The sequence below is a fragment of the Salmo salar genome, chromosome ssa03 (genome assembly GCF_905237065.1).
Source record: "Salmo salar chromosome ssa03, Ssal_v3.1, whole genome shotgun sequence".
Classification (NCBI taxonomy): Eukaryota; Metazoa; Chordata; class Actinopteri; order Salmoniformes; family Salmonidae; genus Salmo; species Salmo salar.
This window is the reverse complement of record NC_059444.1, coordinates 76,179,306-76,194,459: the sequence shown is the minus strand read 5'-3', so window position 1 is coordinate 76,194,459 and position 15,154 is coordinate 76,179,306. Positions and strand designations below refer to the sequence as shown.

The window sequence follows — 15,154 nt, the reverse complement described above, 5'->3', positions numbered from 1 at the left end:
TTGGAGAGTTGGTTAGAGAAGTGATGCGCTGCAGGGAGATACCGTGGTCCAAGCCCAGGCCTTGTGATCAGATGTGTAGCTTACCAACCTGGCCTCAGGGCAATTCGTAAGATTTGGTATGCAAATTCGTAAGATTTAGTATGATCTGTTATGCTACATTAGGTTACATTATGAATGGAATAGCAGTCATACAATATCATACAAATTAGAGGACGTATAGTATCATACATCTTACCTGGTTATGCAATATCATACTATTTGGAAGACCTAACTTATCATACATCTTGGAGGTTGTTGCAGCTCTATCTATTTGTTGTATTTATTTACTTATTTATTTATGAGGGCAAATCATACTCAATGAACTAGAGTATAGTACAAAAATAATGGGTATTAGAATAAAAACCTCTATAACAACAATGTCAATGACATCAACAATAACAAAAAGTTAATTGAGTATGATTTGCCCCCCAAAATAAATAAGTAAATTAATACAACAAGTATTTTCCTGAGCCCAGGCTGTTTATTGCACCATAACAACAAAGGAGAATTTCAAGGAGAATTTACTTTGCTGGTTAGGAGAACTAACAACGAAGGTTAGGAGAATTTACATAACTGGCTAGGTGAATTAGTTTAAGGTTAGGAAAATGGTTAGGGGAAGGGTTAGCTTAAAATTCGGTAAAACTGAATTTTAAAGGTACCTAATAAACCATTTATAAGGCATTTATAAATTGTGTGTTCACCATGTATTAATCATTACTCCCACATTTGCAAATGTTAGTAAGCTAATTATTATGTATATGTCATTAAACATCCTGTATTGTGTGCTTATTCTTTTAACAGGTACTGCTGCAATGTCTTCCAATGGTAAACCCATCTTTTTGTGAGAAATTACACTGCTCACTCAAAACATTTCTAAAGTATTTATAAAGTATAAATAGCACTTACTTTAGATTAGGGACTTTTGTACAATTTCAGCCAGTAGTTTTGAAAGTGGTGCTCATGAGCCAAAACGATCCCCGTTTTTTCAGTACTATGTCATCCATTCTTTTACTACGTCTGGAATTTTATTTTTGTTATTATCATTATATTTTTTGTTGTTGGGCAATTCGTATGAAATGTTAAGAATCCAATTCATACAATATGTTAAGACTACATCTTTAAGTAATGATTAGTAAATGGTTTATAAATGTGAGAGTAATGAATAATAAATGGGGAACACACAATATATAAATGCCTTATACATTGTTCATTGGGTACATAAAAATACATAAAAATTAATTATAGTATAATTCTTGTGCAATATATATCTATAGGCTATATTGAGGTTTTTCTTTCATAATTTTTTTTATTTGTGTGTAAGCCTAAGCTTTAGGGCCTAAATTTACGCATGCCAAATAGCCTATACTCCAATCACCAAACGCTTTGGGTAACAGGCAGAAAAATGTTATGTCAGTCCACTGAGGAAATACGGACAATGTCCGAGTTTAATTAAATAAGAGAAAAGCTGTGAAATGGAGAAATGAAAATAAAGAGAAGGGAGGGACAGAAAAGTTATGTTTGTGAAAGATTTGAAGTGGTAAAAGAGGATGACAGCAGCACTGGCTATGTTATGTGGGATGATTGTGAGGCACTATACAAATTCATCAGTCACAAGACGGGTACTTCAGATAGGCCTATGGCACGAGAAGGGAACTGTAGCCTACTGTTCAGATGGGTTAAATGGAAACTGAAATCTGGACACTGACTGTAGGTCTATAACCTCTCACATAGCCTTAATATGAACTCCTCCAGAATTAAGCATTTCTTGCAGTAAAATGATACACCAAATGTACATTTTGACTGAGGAACATGAGTGGAGAAATATGATTTATTTCTTTCAGCATCTTGAGAATGCAAATGCACAGTTAGTAATGTTGAAACTTGTTGGGTCATTTTCACAGTTTTCTATTTCCTTACAACCAGTCCAACTGATGTCATTTAAAAACTTTGCACAGAAAACCTTTCCCAATTTTTTGTTGTGGAGTTATTGCATTTTCTCTCCGGTCCCTAAACGTATTTGCTCCACAAAATAAGCAGAGATGATGGAGAAAACTTTACCGATGTCAAAGAGATTGAAGCAATCTATCATTTATGACATTATTTTGGTGAGCAATGGTTTATTTAGTCTTCTAGGGCAACATATAATGACAGAAGAGAAGCTGCATGTATCCAATTATAGACAAGTTGACTAACAAATAGCCTACCAAAATGTTGGAATTTATAAACAGAAACAAAGGCTATCTAAATTTGGCCTAAAGAATCGTGCACTCACTGTAAAAAAAATGGTTCCACCGTCTCTGACTGTAGCCTACAGCACATTTTCTATATAAACAGCTGACCCGCTCACCACTAGTCCCCGACGTGACTCGAACACTCAACCTTTGGATTACTAGAAGGCCCACCCAACCTCCCTACTTTAGTTTCTGTCTTAAGTGACCATACCATTATTGCGTTTGTAATGTCTGTCCAGTGAGTCCAGTCTGACTTCACTGCAGGTGAGCGGGTGTCTTCTACTGTTTGTGAGCGTTGTGTACCGTTACTGTACTGTATGGGTATGTCTGAAATAGATCCTTCCACCCTCCCACCATGTTCTCTAGCACAGGGGAGGATGGGAACAGAGGTCAGCTCAGGATGGGGGGAGGGACTTCTCTTTCTTCCCTTTCGCTGTTTTGTAACCAATGATCAGACATTTTCATAGACATGTTTATTATCTTATTATCAATAGGGCTGGCACAATTACTGCATAACCATGTAACTGACGGTTACGGATGAAGACTCATTAAAGTAAATTAACTGTCATAAACGGTTTACATATTTGCTTATTTAATTTTGTAAAACGAGCAGCTGACTGAAGAAAATGTGCATCTTAAAAAAATAAATATATATATACTGTATATATAATATTGTTTTTATTATAATTTTTTGCTATTAGAACAGTTATTACGATGACCACGGTTATTTTGTCTGACCAATAACCATCATCCAAAATTCCATCACAGCCTTTATTATCCATTAGAAATGGAAATTCACCCAGTCTGAATACCAGGCTACTTTGACCTGGCTATAGCTTAGCCAGGCCCACCCATGTAATGAGTGTCTATAGCGTGGATATACAGTGCATTCGGAAAGTATTCAGACCCGTTGACTTTTTCCATTTTTTATTACATTACAGACGTATTTTAAAATTGAGAAAATAATTTTCCGCCTCATCAATACACACAATACCCATAAGGAGAGGTTTTTTGACATTTTTGCAAATGTATTACAAATAAAATACTGAAATATCACATTTACATAAGTATTCAGACCCTTTACTCAGTGCTTTGTTGAAGCACCTTTGGCTGCGATTACAGCCTCGAGTCTTCTTTGGTATGATGCTACAAGCTTGGCACACCTGTATTTGGGGAGTTTCTCCCATTCTTCTCTGCATATCCTCTCAAGCTCTGTCAGGATGGCGCGTCGCTGCACAGCTATTTTCAGTTCTCTCCAGAGATGTTCGATCAGGTTCAAGTCCAGGCTCTGGCTGGGCCACTCATTAACATTCAGAAACCACTCCTGTGTTGTCTTGGCTGTGTGCTTAGGGTCGTTGTCCTGTTGGAAGTTTAATCTTTGCCCCCATCTGAGGTCCCGAGCGCTCTGGAGCAGGTTTTCATCAAGGATCACTCTGTGCTTTGCTCCGTTCATCTCTCCCTCAATCCTGACTTCCAGTCCCTGCCGCTGAAAAACATGCCGCCTGCATGATGCTGCCACCTCCAGAGTGACGCTTGGCATTCAGGCCAAAGAGTTCAATCTTGGTTTCATCAGACCAGAGAATCTTGTTTCTCATGGTCTGAGATTCCTTTAGGTGCCTTTTGGTGAACTCCAAGCAGGCTGTCATGTGACTTTTACTGAGGAGTGGCATCCGTCTGGCCACTCTACCATAAATGCCTGATTGGTGGAGTGCTGCAGAGATTGTTGTCCTTCTGTAAGGTTCTCCCAACTCCACAGAGGAACTCTTGAGTTCTGTCAGAGTGACCGTTGGGTTCTGGGTCACCTCCCTGACCAAGGCCCTTCTCCCCAGATTGCTCAGTTTGGCCGGGCTGCCAGCTCAAGGAAGAGTCTTGGTGGTTCCAAGAACGATGGAGGCCACTGTGTTCTTGGGGACCTTCAATGCTGCAGACATTTTTTGGTACCCTTCCACAGATCTGTGCCTCGACACATTCCTGTCTAGGATCTGTACAGACAATTCCTTCGACCTCATGGCTTGGTTTTTGCTCTGACATGCACTGTCAACTGTGGGACCTTATATAGACAGGTGTGTGCCTTTCCAAATCATGTCCAATGAACTGTATTTACCACAGGTGGACTCCAATCAAGCTGTCGAAACATCTCACGGATGATCAACGGAAGCAGGATGCACCTGAGCTCAACTTTGAGTCTCATAGAAAAGGGTGTGAATACCATATAATATGGTATTTCTGTTTTTTATTTGTAATACATTTGCAAACATTTCTAAAAGCCTGTTTTCGCTTTGTCATTATGGGGTATTGTGTGTAGATTGATGACACTTTTTTTTATTTAATCAATTTTAGAATAAGGCTGTAACGTATCAAAATGTGGAAAAAGGGAATGGGTCTGAATACTTTCCGAATACACTGGGGAGTGTACTGAGTGTACAAAACATTAAGAACTCTTTCCATGACATAGACTGACCAGGTGATTCCAGATTAAAGCTATGATCCCGTATTGCTATGTCACATGTTAAATCCACTTCAATCAGTGTACATGAAGGGGAGGAGACAAGTTAAAGAAGGATTTTTAAGCCTAGAGACAATTGAGACATGGATTGTGTATGTGTGCCACTCAGAGGGTGAATGGGCAAGACAAAAAATGTAAGTGCCTTTGAACGGGGGTATGGTTGTAGGGGCCAGGCACACTGGTTTGAGTGTGTCATGATCTGCAACGCTGATGGGTTTTCCAACTTGACACAACTGTGTGAAGCATTGGAGTCAACATGGGCCAGAATCCCTGTGCAAAGCTTTCAATACCTTGTGGACTCCATGCCCCGATGAATTAAGGCTGTTCTGAGGGCAAAAGGGGCTGCAACTCAGAATTAGGAAGGTGTTCTTAATGTATGTAGTTCTGTCCTTGAGCTGTTGTTGTTAAATGATGTTCTGTTTTATGTCATTCTGTTTTATGTTTCATGTTCTGTGTGGAGCCCAGGAAGAGTAGCTGCTGCTTTTGCAACAGCTAATGGGGATCCTAATAAAATACCAAACACCAAATACCAGTGTATATCATGTTTAGATAGGTAATGCTATTCTCTCTCTCTCTCTCTCTCTCTCTCTGTCTGTACCCTTCCTTTTCACTAGCCCCTCCTCTCTCTCTCTCCATCTCTCAGTCTTGCATTCTAGCTTTCCGCTGAATTATTCCGTTTTGATGGCAGGCTGGTACTGTATGTGTGTATTTCAGTGTGTATATGTGTGTGTATATGTGTGTGTGCATATGTGTGTGTGTATGTGTGTGTATTTGAGTATGTGTGTGTTTGTGGGGAGCGGGCGGGGGGGGGGTGACGTGGAGCAATGCTATTTTTGGGAGCCGAGTGCGGAGAAAGAGAACGAGAGAGACAAAGAGGGAGAGCAAGAGAGAGAAATAACGAGAAAGAGAGACAGACGGAAAGACAAAGACAGAGAGAGAAATAGACAGAGAGAGAAAAATAGAGAGAGAGAGGATTGTTAATGGATGGATTATTCATGCTCGACTTCTTTAGTCACATGGTCATGCTGCTACCAGACCAACCTGCTCTCTGAGTAGACACCTGCCTCTACCTGCAGTACACACACACACACGCACGCACGCACGCACGGACGCACACACACACACACACACACACAGAGCATAACAAAAGGTGACAGTGACATGTGTGACACAGGGGCATGAGACATATGGGCTAGAGAGGGCCAGAGTGAGGCCAGGCGCTGGAGGGACAGGTACAGCCACAGAGGCCAAGCACAGCTAAACTGAGGCTAGAGGTAGAAGGCATTATCATTTACAGCTAGAGACAGATACTATTTCTCCACTATCATATAGAACCTGATGTACTGATGCTAGTGTGCATGGGGCAGTATATCATGTCAGCGTACATACAGCATACTATACTATGCCTTTATTTGACCAGACAAACCCCTAGATGAATCTTTGTCCAAATGGCTTTCTCTCCAAGTCTCTTTATAGCCAGGTGAAATCACTCGTTCTTTTTTTGTTCTTCCGTTTGCCACCCAGTCTCTCCTTTTGCCGTTCTGTCAAATAATTTCAAAGCGTTGCATTGTATAAGGAAAGGAGATGAGGAAAGGAGGCCATTTTAAACTATCGAGTCCCAGCCATACTATGCGTATTATATAACAGAGGATGTAGAGAGAGACGGAGGGAGGAGAGAGGGGAAGAGGGATGTGACAGGGAAAAGGGGGAGGCTATATCAGTTAAGTTATGACCCCAGGCTCTGTTTGTCTCTTAGTGTAGCTAGTAACAGGGGAGAAGATGGAGGAGGCTGTAGCAAAGGGTCAGCACACACACACACAAACACACACACACATGCACAATGAAATACACACACGCTCATACACATGCACATCCACACACGTGTGCACACACAAACGCACATATGCACACATGCATGCACAAACACAACACATATGCAGAGCACAAACATTCATCCCACATGAACTCACAGGAACATACAAGTATAGAGAGACATGAAAAAGAGTTGTAGGTATTTGGGCCAGGGGTACATTCAGCTTTGTGTTGGTTGTTCATGAGTTTGATGCTGGATGGGAGACATGACCTGCAGGCTTGGTTTGTTCTGTTAATAGAGGAGCAGCTTGGGTATGGCTATTGGCTATGTTTATGTGGGGGAAGATGGAAGAGTGGCATTTGGAATACTGTGTGTGTGTGTGTGTGTGTGTGTGTGTGTGTGTGTGTGTGTGTGTGTGTGTGTGTGTGTGTGTGTGTGTGTGTGTGTGTGTGTGTGTGTGTGTGTGTGTGTGTGTGTTTTATGTGTGTTTGGGGAGGAAATGGCGCAGATGGTAGTAGTGGCTGTAGTGTGTGTGTGCGTGCGTTGGGGTTGGGGGTGGGGTATTGGCAAATATGTGTAGATAGTTTTTGTGTGTTTGGGTAGGAAATGGCGCAGATGGTAGTATTGGCTGTAGTGTGTTTACTGGCATATGTGTGTGTTTGCACATGCAATTGCATTTGTACTGTGTGTGTGTGTGTGTGTGTGTGTGTGTGTGTGTGTGTGTGTGTGTGTGTGTGTGTGTGTGTGTGTGTGTGTGTGTGTGTGTCACATTGGTCACATGAAGTGGCACTAGCGCCAGCAGCAGTGTTAGCTTCCCCCTCCCCCCTCCTATCTGAATGGAACCACATCATCATCATCTACTGAGACAAGATGGTGTCTGTGTGTGGAGGGAGAGACGTCAGGGTGGTCTGATGTGCTGCTATTTCTCATTGCCGCTCGGATGACATTTAATGAGCTTGAGAGTGTGCCCAGTCTGCATGTATGATCAGCATGTGTACTCTGTGTGTGAGACACATGCTGTTTGTGTGTGTGTGTGTGTGTGTGTGTGTGTGTGTGTGTGTGTGTGTGTGTGTGTGTGTGTGTGTGTGTGTGTGTGTGTGTGTGTGTGTCTGAGTGAATGTGTGTGTGTGTACTCTGCTGCTGGTAACCTACTTTCCCCGAGCCCACTCACTGCTCAGGAGGAGAAACACTGCAATCCTTTCACACCCCTCTCTTTATCCCTCTCCTCTCTTGTTTCTCCGCTGCCTCTGCTGCTTCTTGCAGCTCACTTCTATTTTTCACTAATTTCCTTCTCTGGTTTTCAGGACATGATCCTCTCTCTTTCGTTCTACCTCTTTTCAGTTGTATTTGCACTCTTAGGACAGCCAACTCTTTTTCTCTCTCTCTCTCTCTCTCTCTCTCTCTCTCTCTCTCTCTCTCTCTCTCTCTCTTTCCCTCTCCCTCTCTCTCTCCCATTTTCTCTTCTTCTCCAATTCTCTCTCTCTCTCTCTCTCTCTCTCTCTCTCTCTTACTCTCATTCCCCTATCTGTGTCTGTGGGTTTGCTGACGCTGCATCTCTCACTGGGAAGAATGGACACATGAGACGAGGGGTAGAGAAAGGAGAGATAGAGAAATGAAGGGTAGAGAAAGGAGAGATAGAGAGATGAAGAGTGGAGAAAGGAGAGAGAGAGATGAAGGGTAGAGAAAGGAGAGAGACCAGGGGTAGAGAAAGGAGAGACAGAGGAGGTGAAGGTAGAGGATCAGAAATGGAGGGATAGAGTGAAAAAGGGTCATGAATGGAAGCACAGAGAGTAGCTGAAGGTGAAAGGGGTGGATCTGAAGAGAGAGAGAGAGAGAGAGAGAGAGAGAGAGAGAGAGAGAGAGAGAGAGAGAGAGAGAGAGAGAGAGAGAGAGAGAGAGAGAGAGAGAGAGAGAGAGAGAGAGAGAGAGAGAGAGAAAGGGATAGAGGCAGAGAGAGGAGAAATGTCTGTACTGTTTGACAGGTAGAGGATGAGGAGAAGGAAAGAGGGAGGGAGATAGACGAATAGAGAGGGAAAGAGATAGAAAGGAAGAGGAGAGGGGGATGAGGCTTTGTAGCCGTAGAGATAGGAGTGTATCAGTGATAAATATACTCTTACTGAGGAGAGGGAGAAAGAAAGAGGGATGGAATAAGGGAAAGAGAAAAAGTAGAGGACAGAAGGACTTTATGAGGTTGTGGGGAGACAGGGGGAGAGAGAGACTTGTGTGCTATACCTTTGTGTGTGTGTGTGTTTCTTGCTAACCAAATGGTCTGCTACCAGACTCCCTCCCTCCCTCCCATCCTTTCCCTGTAGATATGTGTGATAGGTTTGTAGAGCTGTTGCTGTAGCTGTTTGTGTCCAGCAGTCGGTGTTACATGTAAGATATATAAGCTATAATACAGGAAAGGGTGTGTGTTATGGAGATTGATGCTGGTTGCTGACTGTAGCTCAGTGAAGCTCCAGTCTGAGGACACAGACTCTCCTCTGTTTGGCCATTCTCCTCTACTGGCAGGACAACTGTCATCTCCCATCATCCCCATCACACACGCACATGCACGCACGCACGCACACACACACAGACAGACAAGTATATCTTCATGGACACACATGGACACACACATACACACGCACACACGCACACACACACATCATCATCAACATCCCTCCACACCATAAAGCTAAGGGAGTGAGGGAGAAGGGTGGAGAGAGAGACTGAGAGACAGAGAGACTGAGATAGGAGAGAGGACGAGAGGAAATGAGCAGAGGCAGGAGAGACAGAGAGGGCAACATCCACCCCCTCTCTCAATCTCTATCCTCTCTCTCTCACTCTCTCTCCCCCTGTCTTCCCTTGCTTTTAACTCTGTCATGTTGCTATATATAGTGCGGTGAGGAGGGAGGAAGGAGAGATTCATAATTGAAGGTTCTTGGCAGCATGGATCAGAGCACTGGCCACATTAATAAGCAGATTGTGTGTGTGCAAAACAACACCGGCACAAAATGTGCAGAATGGGAACTTGACACACTTCACAATGGGGACAACACACACGCACAGACACACAGACACACAGACACACACACACACACACACACACACACACACACACACACACACCACAGTGCAGTGCAGACACATCAAAGATACAGGTAGGAGTGAGTCCATTCAGTCCTGCTGAGAAGACACTCTCCACTCATTCATCTCCATCAGAGGCAAAGAACAAGTGATGCACAACCAGGAAACACACACACGCACGCACGCACGCACGCACGCACGCACGCACGCACGCACACACACACACACACACACACACACACACACACACACACACACACACACACACACACACACACACACACACACACACACACACACACACAATGCCATATAGGACTAACACACACATACTACTTACATGTACACACACATGTTCACACATCCATCCTTTTCCTGTTTTATTCTCTATGGTTTCTCTTGACGTTTCTTCTTTAGGGGAGTGTATCATTGCTACTGCTTCCCACTGCGGGTCTAAGCCAGCTAGCACTTAGTGACACATGTTTCTGTGAATATCTATGTGTCCATCATTTTATTGATTTATTCATTGTATGTTTGATTGATTGGTTGATTGATATCTCCATATCTCTATTTCTCTTCTTGATGATGCTAGTCTATCCAACCTTCCAGTTAACTATGTTCCCTACACAGGAACATTCAGGTAGAGAATAGTGTGAGCCCAGTGATAGACAGAGTCAGCTGGGTGAAGGTATATATACTGCTCAAAAAAATAAAGGGAACACTAAAATAACACATCCTAGATCTGAATGAATGAAATAATCTTATTAAATACTTTTTTGTTTACATAGTTGAATGTGCTGACAACAAAATCACACAAAAATAATCAATGGAAATCCAATTTATCAACCCATGCAGGTCTGGATTTGGAGTCACACTCAAAATTAAAGTGGAAAACCACACTACAGGCTGATCCAACTTTGATGTAATGTTCTTAAAACAAGTCAAAATGAGGCTCAGTAGTGTGTGTGGCCTCCACGTGCCTGTATGACCTCCCTACAACGCCTGGGCATGCTCCTGATGAGGTGGCGGATGGTCTCCTGAGGGATCTCCTCCCAGACCTGGACTAAAGCATCCGCCAACTCCTGGACAGTCTGTGGTGCAACGTGGCGTTGGTGGATGGAGCGAGACATGATGTCCCAGATGTGCTCAATTGGATTCAGGTCTGGGGAACGGGCGGGCCAGTCCATAGCATCAATGCCTTCCTCTTGCAGGAATTGCTGACACACTCCAGCCACATGAGGTCTAGCATTGTCTTGCATTAGGAGGAACCCAGGGCCAACCGCACCAGCATATGGTCTCACAAGGGGTCTGAGGATCTCATCTCGGTACCTAATGGCAGTCAGGCTACCTCTGGCGAGCACATGGAGGGTTGTGCGGCCCCCCAAAGAAATGCCACCCCACACCATGACTGACCCACCGCCAAACCGGTCATGCTGGAGGATGTTGCAGGCAGCAGAACGTTCTCCACGGCGTCTCCAGACTATGTCACGTCTGTCACGTGCTCAGTGTGAACCTGCTTTCATCTGTGAAGAGCACAGGGCGCCAATCTTGGTGTTCTCTGGCAAATGCCAAACGTCCTGCTCGGTGTTGGGCTGTAAGCACAACCCCCACCTGTGGACGTCGGGCCCTCATACCACCCTCATGGAGTCTGTTTCGAACCGTTTGAGCAGACACATGCACATTTGTGGCCTGCTGGAGGTCATTTTGCAGGGCTCTGGCAGTGCTCCTCCTGCTCCTCCTTGCACAAAGGTGGAGGTAGCGGTCCTGCTGCTGGGTTGTTGCCCTCCTACGGCCTCCTCCATGTCTCCTGATGTACTGGCCTGTCTCCTGGTAGCGCCTCCATGCTCTGGACACTACACTGACAGACACAGCAAACCTTCTTGCCACAGCTCGCATTGATGTGCCATCCTGGATGAGCTGCACTACCTGAGCCACTTGTGTGGGTTGTAGACTCCGTCTCATGCTACCACTAGAGTGAAAGCACCGCCAGCATTCAAAAGTGACCAAAACATCAGCCAGGAAGCATAGGAACTGAGAAGTGGTCTGTGGTCCCCACCTGCAGAACCACTCCTTTATTGGGGGTGTCTTGCTAATTGCCTATAATTTCCACCTGTTGTCTATTCCATTTGCACAACAGCATGTGAAATTTATTGTCAATCACTGTTGCTTCCTAAGTGGACAGTTTGATTTCACAGAAGTGTGATTGACTTGGAGTTACATTGTGTTGTTTAAGTGTTCCCTTCATTTTTTTGAGCAGTGTATATCCACGTCCTCGGAACCTTCTCAAACGTTCCACATCCATGGATCTGTCTTCTGACCAGCCTGGAAAAGACAGAGGGAAAAGAGAGGGAAAAGAGAGAGGGAAAAGAGAGAGAGAAAAGACAGAGGGAAAAGAGAGGGAAAAGAGAGAGAAAAGACAGAGGGAAAAGAGAGGGAAAAGAGAGAGGGAAAAGAGAGAGGGAAAAGAGAGAGAAAAGAGAGAGGAAAAAGAGAGAGAGAAAAGAGAGAGCAAGACAGACAAACAGCATGAGATACAATGAACTAACCGTGAGTTTATGACTTCATGTGGTAGCGACCCCTACTCCCATTTTCTCTCGTTCTCTTCTCTCTCTCTCTCTCTCTCTCTCTCTCTCTCTCTCTCTCTCTCTCTCTCTCTCGTCTCTCTCTCTTTATTGCCCTCAGTCCTTCTGTATATAGAGCCAAACGTTGATGTCACACTGAATCATACTCACTGCTTAGGCCTCATCCCTGCAGTAGCCATAACAATGTGTGTGTGTGTGTGTGTGTGTGTGTGTGTGTGTGTGTGTGTGTGTGTGTGTGTGTGTGTGTGTGTGTGTGTGTGTGTGTGTGTGTGCGTGTGCGTGTGTGTGCGTGTGTGTGTGCCAGCAGCAGTTATTCATCTGTTTAAATATACAACATGGTTAGTAATAAGCCCATGTGTCATCGCTCTGTGTGTGTGACATCATTCTGTGTCTGTGTGTTTGTGTGTGCGTGTACATATGTTTCTGTGTATGTGCGCATGTACACTTGTGTGTGTGTGTGTATGCGTCATCTGCGTGTGTTTGTCAGTGTGTATCAACATGCAGCGGGGCTGTGTGAGGGTAACTGTGTAATGACAGCCCATTACAACCATGCCTGGTGCATGTCTGACTGACTCACTCACACTGGGCCCTGCAGCACTGCATTACGTTACACTCATATCAACACACACACACATCTCACCACAGGCCCCACCAGGCATCAGGGAACAGCTGTCTGACCCTGTGTGTGGATGTGTGTGTGTGTGTTCATACTATATATGCAGGGTGGTTGTACAGCTGGTTTTCTTCTGGCCTGATCCCCATATAGCAGGTGTCACCTATGTGTATTTGTGCACAGTGCACGTTAACACAGTTATTGCAATGCTATATGTTAATGTTTACAGTGCATGTGTTGGTCTCGACCTGCTGTAGGTCTCAGCCGATTCAGGAAACATTACACTGTGTGTAAGGAAGATGGTAGCTATGTTTGTAGAATCATGGCATCATGTCCACTAATTCATCAAGAGCTTTTCTCAACTGTATGTATTCGATCATGTGGTTATGATGGGCCAATATATATTGTTGTTATTTTTGACTGGGAGTTTTAATTGTTGGCTCATTATTATATTGGGGATTTTAAAATATGTTATTATGATATACACGTTTGTTATAAATGTTATAACATTCGGGAATTCGGGAATAACTTAGTTAACTTAGTTAAGTATCAGATTGCTGGCGCCTTGTCCTTTTCTGCCCACTTTGTCTATCCTCTTCTCCTCTCCTCCCTGGTTTCTTCCTGTCCTCTCTGTCTGTCCTCTCCTCCCGGATCTCTTCCTGTCCTCTCTGTCTGTCCTCTCCTCCCGGATCTCTTCCTGTCCTCTCTGTCTGTGCTCTCCTCTCCTCCCTGTTTACTTCCTTGACTGTGCTCTCTCACTCCGTTTGAGTGGTTGATCCTGGCCACCATCTGTGCCAACTGTATCGTCCTGGCTCTGGAGCAACATCTGCCTGATGGAGACAAGACTCCTCTGTCTGAACGCCTGGTACGTCACACACACACTGGACACACACATGTGCAGACACACACACAAACGTGAATTTGTCACACACCCCCACGTACGAATGCATACACACACACACACACACACACATACAAATTTGTGCACGCACACACATGCATGAATGCACACAAACACTCACACAGACACACATATGAATGTACACAAACACTCACATAGACGCACATATGAATGTACACAAACACTCACATAGACACACATATGAATGTACACAAACACTCACACAGACACACATATGAATGTACACAAACACTCACACAGACACACATATGAATGTGTGCACACACACGTAGATATACCAATCTCACACACATACTGTAAGCATACATGCTGTACTATACAGGTGTATATGCATGGGTCAATGAGGACATTTCTTTGTGTATACATTGTTACGTCGTATAATGCAGTGTGTGAACCTTCCCCCGTAAATACTATACAATTCAGATCAGTTCCCTTCACCTTTCCTGTCCCTTTCATCTCTCCGTCCTCTCAGCACCATAGAGCCTTACTTCACACTGTCTAACATCTATCTGTCCTCTCAGCACCATAGAGCCTTACTTCACACTATCTAACATCTATCTGTCCTCTCAGCACCATAGAGCCTTACTTCACACTGTCTAACATCTATCTGTCCTCTCAGCACCATAGAGCCTTACTTCACACTGTCTAACATCTATCTGTCCTCTCAGCACCATAGAGCCTTACTTCACACTGTCTAACATCTATCTGTCCTCTCAGCACCATAGAGCCTTACTTCACACTGTCTAACATCTATCTGTCCTCTCAGCACCATAGAGCCTTACTTCACACTATCTAACATCTATCTGTCCTCTCAGCACCATAGAGCCTTACTTCACACTGTCTAACATCTATCTGTCCTCTCAGCACCATAGAGCCTTACTTCACACTGTCTAACATCTATCTGTCCTCTCAGCACCATAGAGCCTTACTTCACACTGTCTAACATCTATCTGTCCTCTCAGCACCATAGAGCCTTACTTCACACTATCTAACATCTATCTGTCCTCTCAGCACCATAGAGCCTTACTTCACACTATCTAACATCTATCTGTCCTCTCAGCACCATAGAGCCTTACTTCACACTGTCTAACATCTATCTGTCCTCTCAGCACCATAGAGCCTTACTTCACACTGTCTAACATCTATCTGTCCTCTCAGCACCATAGAGCCTTACTTCACACTGTCTAACATCTATCTGTCCTCTCAGCACCATAGAGCCTTACTTCACACTGTCTAACATCTATCTGTCCTCTCAGCACCATAGAGCCTTACTTCACACTATCTAACATCTATCTGTCCTCTCAGCACCATAGAGCCTTACTTCACACTGTCTAACATCTATCTGTCCTCTCAGCACCATAGAGCCTTACTTCACACTG

The 15,154-nt window shown here is 44.0% G+C and overlaps 1 protein-coding gene across 30 annotated transcripts in view; it reads left to right on the top strand.

Annotated features, from left to right (window-relative positions):
* Positions 1 to 15,154, top strand: part of LOC106606768 (voltage-dependent P/Q-type calcium channel subunit alpha-1A) — a 137,065-nt gene that overhangs the window by 12,439 nt on the left and 109,472 nt on the right. For all 30 annotated transcript variants that reach the window (XM_045715450.1, XM_045715461.1, XM_045715456.1 and 27 more), the window contains exon 2: positions 13,613 to 13,718. In XM_045715450.1, coding sequence (XP_045571406.1) covers positions 13,613 to 13,718 — 106 coding nt within the window. The remainder of the gene's footprint in view (positions 1 to 13,612; positions 13,719 to 15,154) is intronic.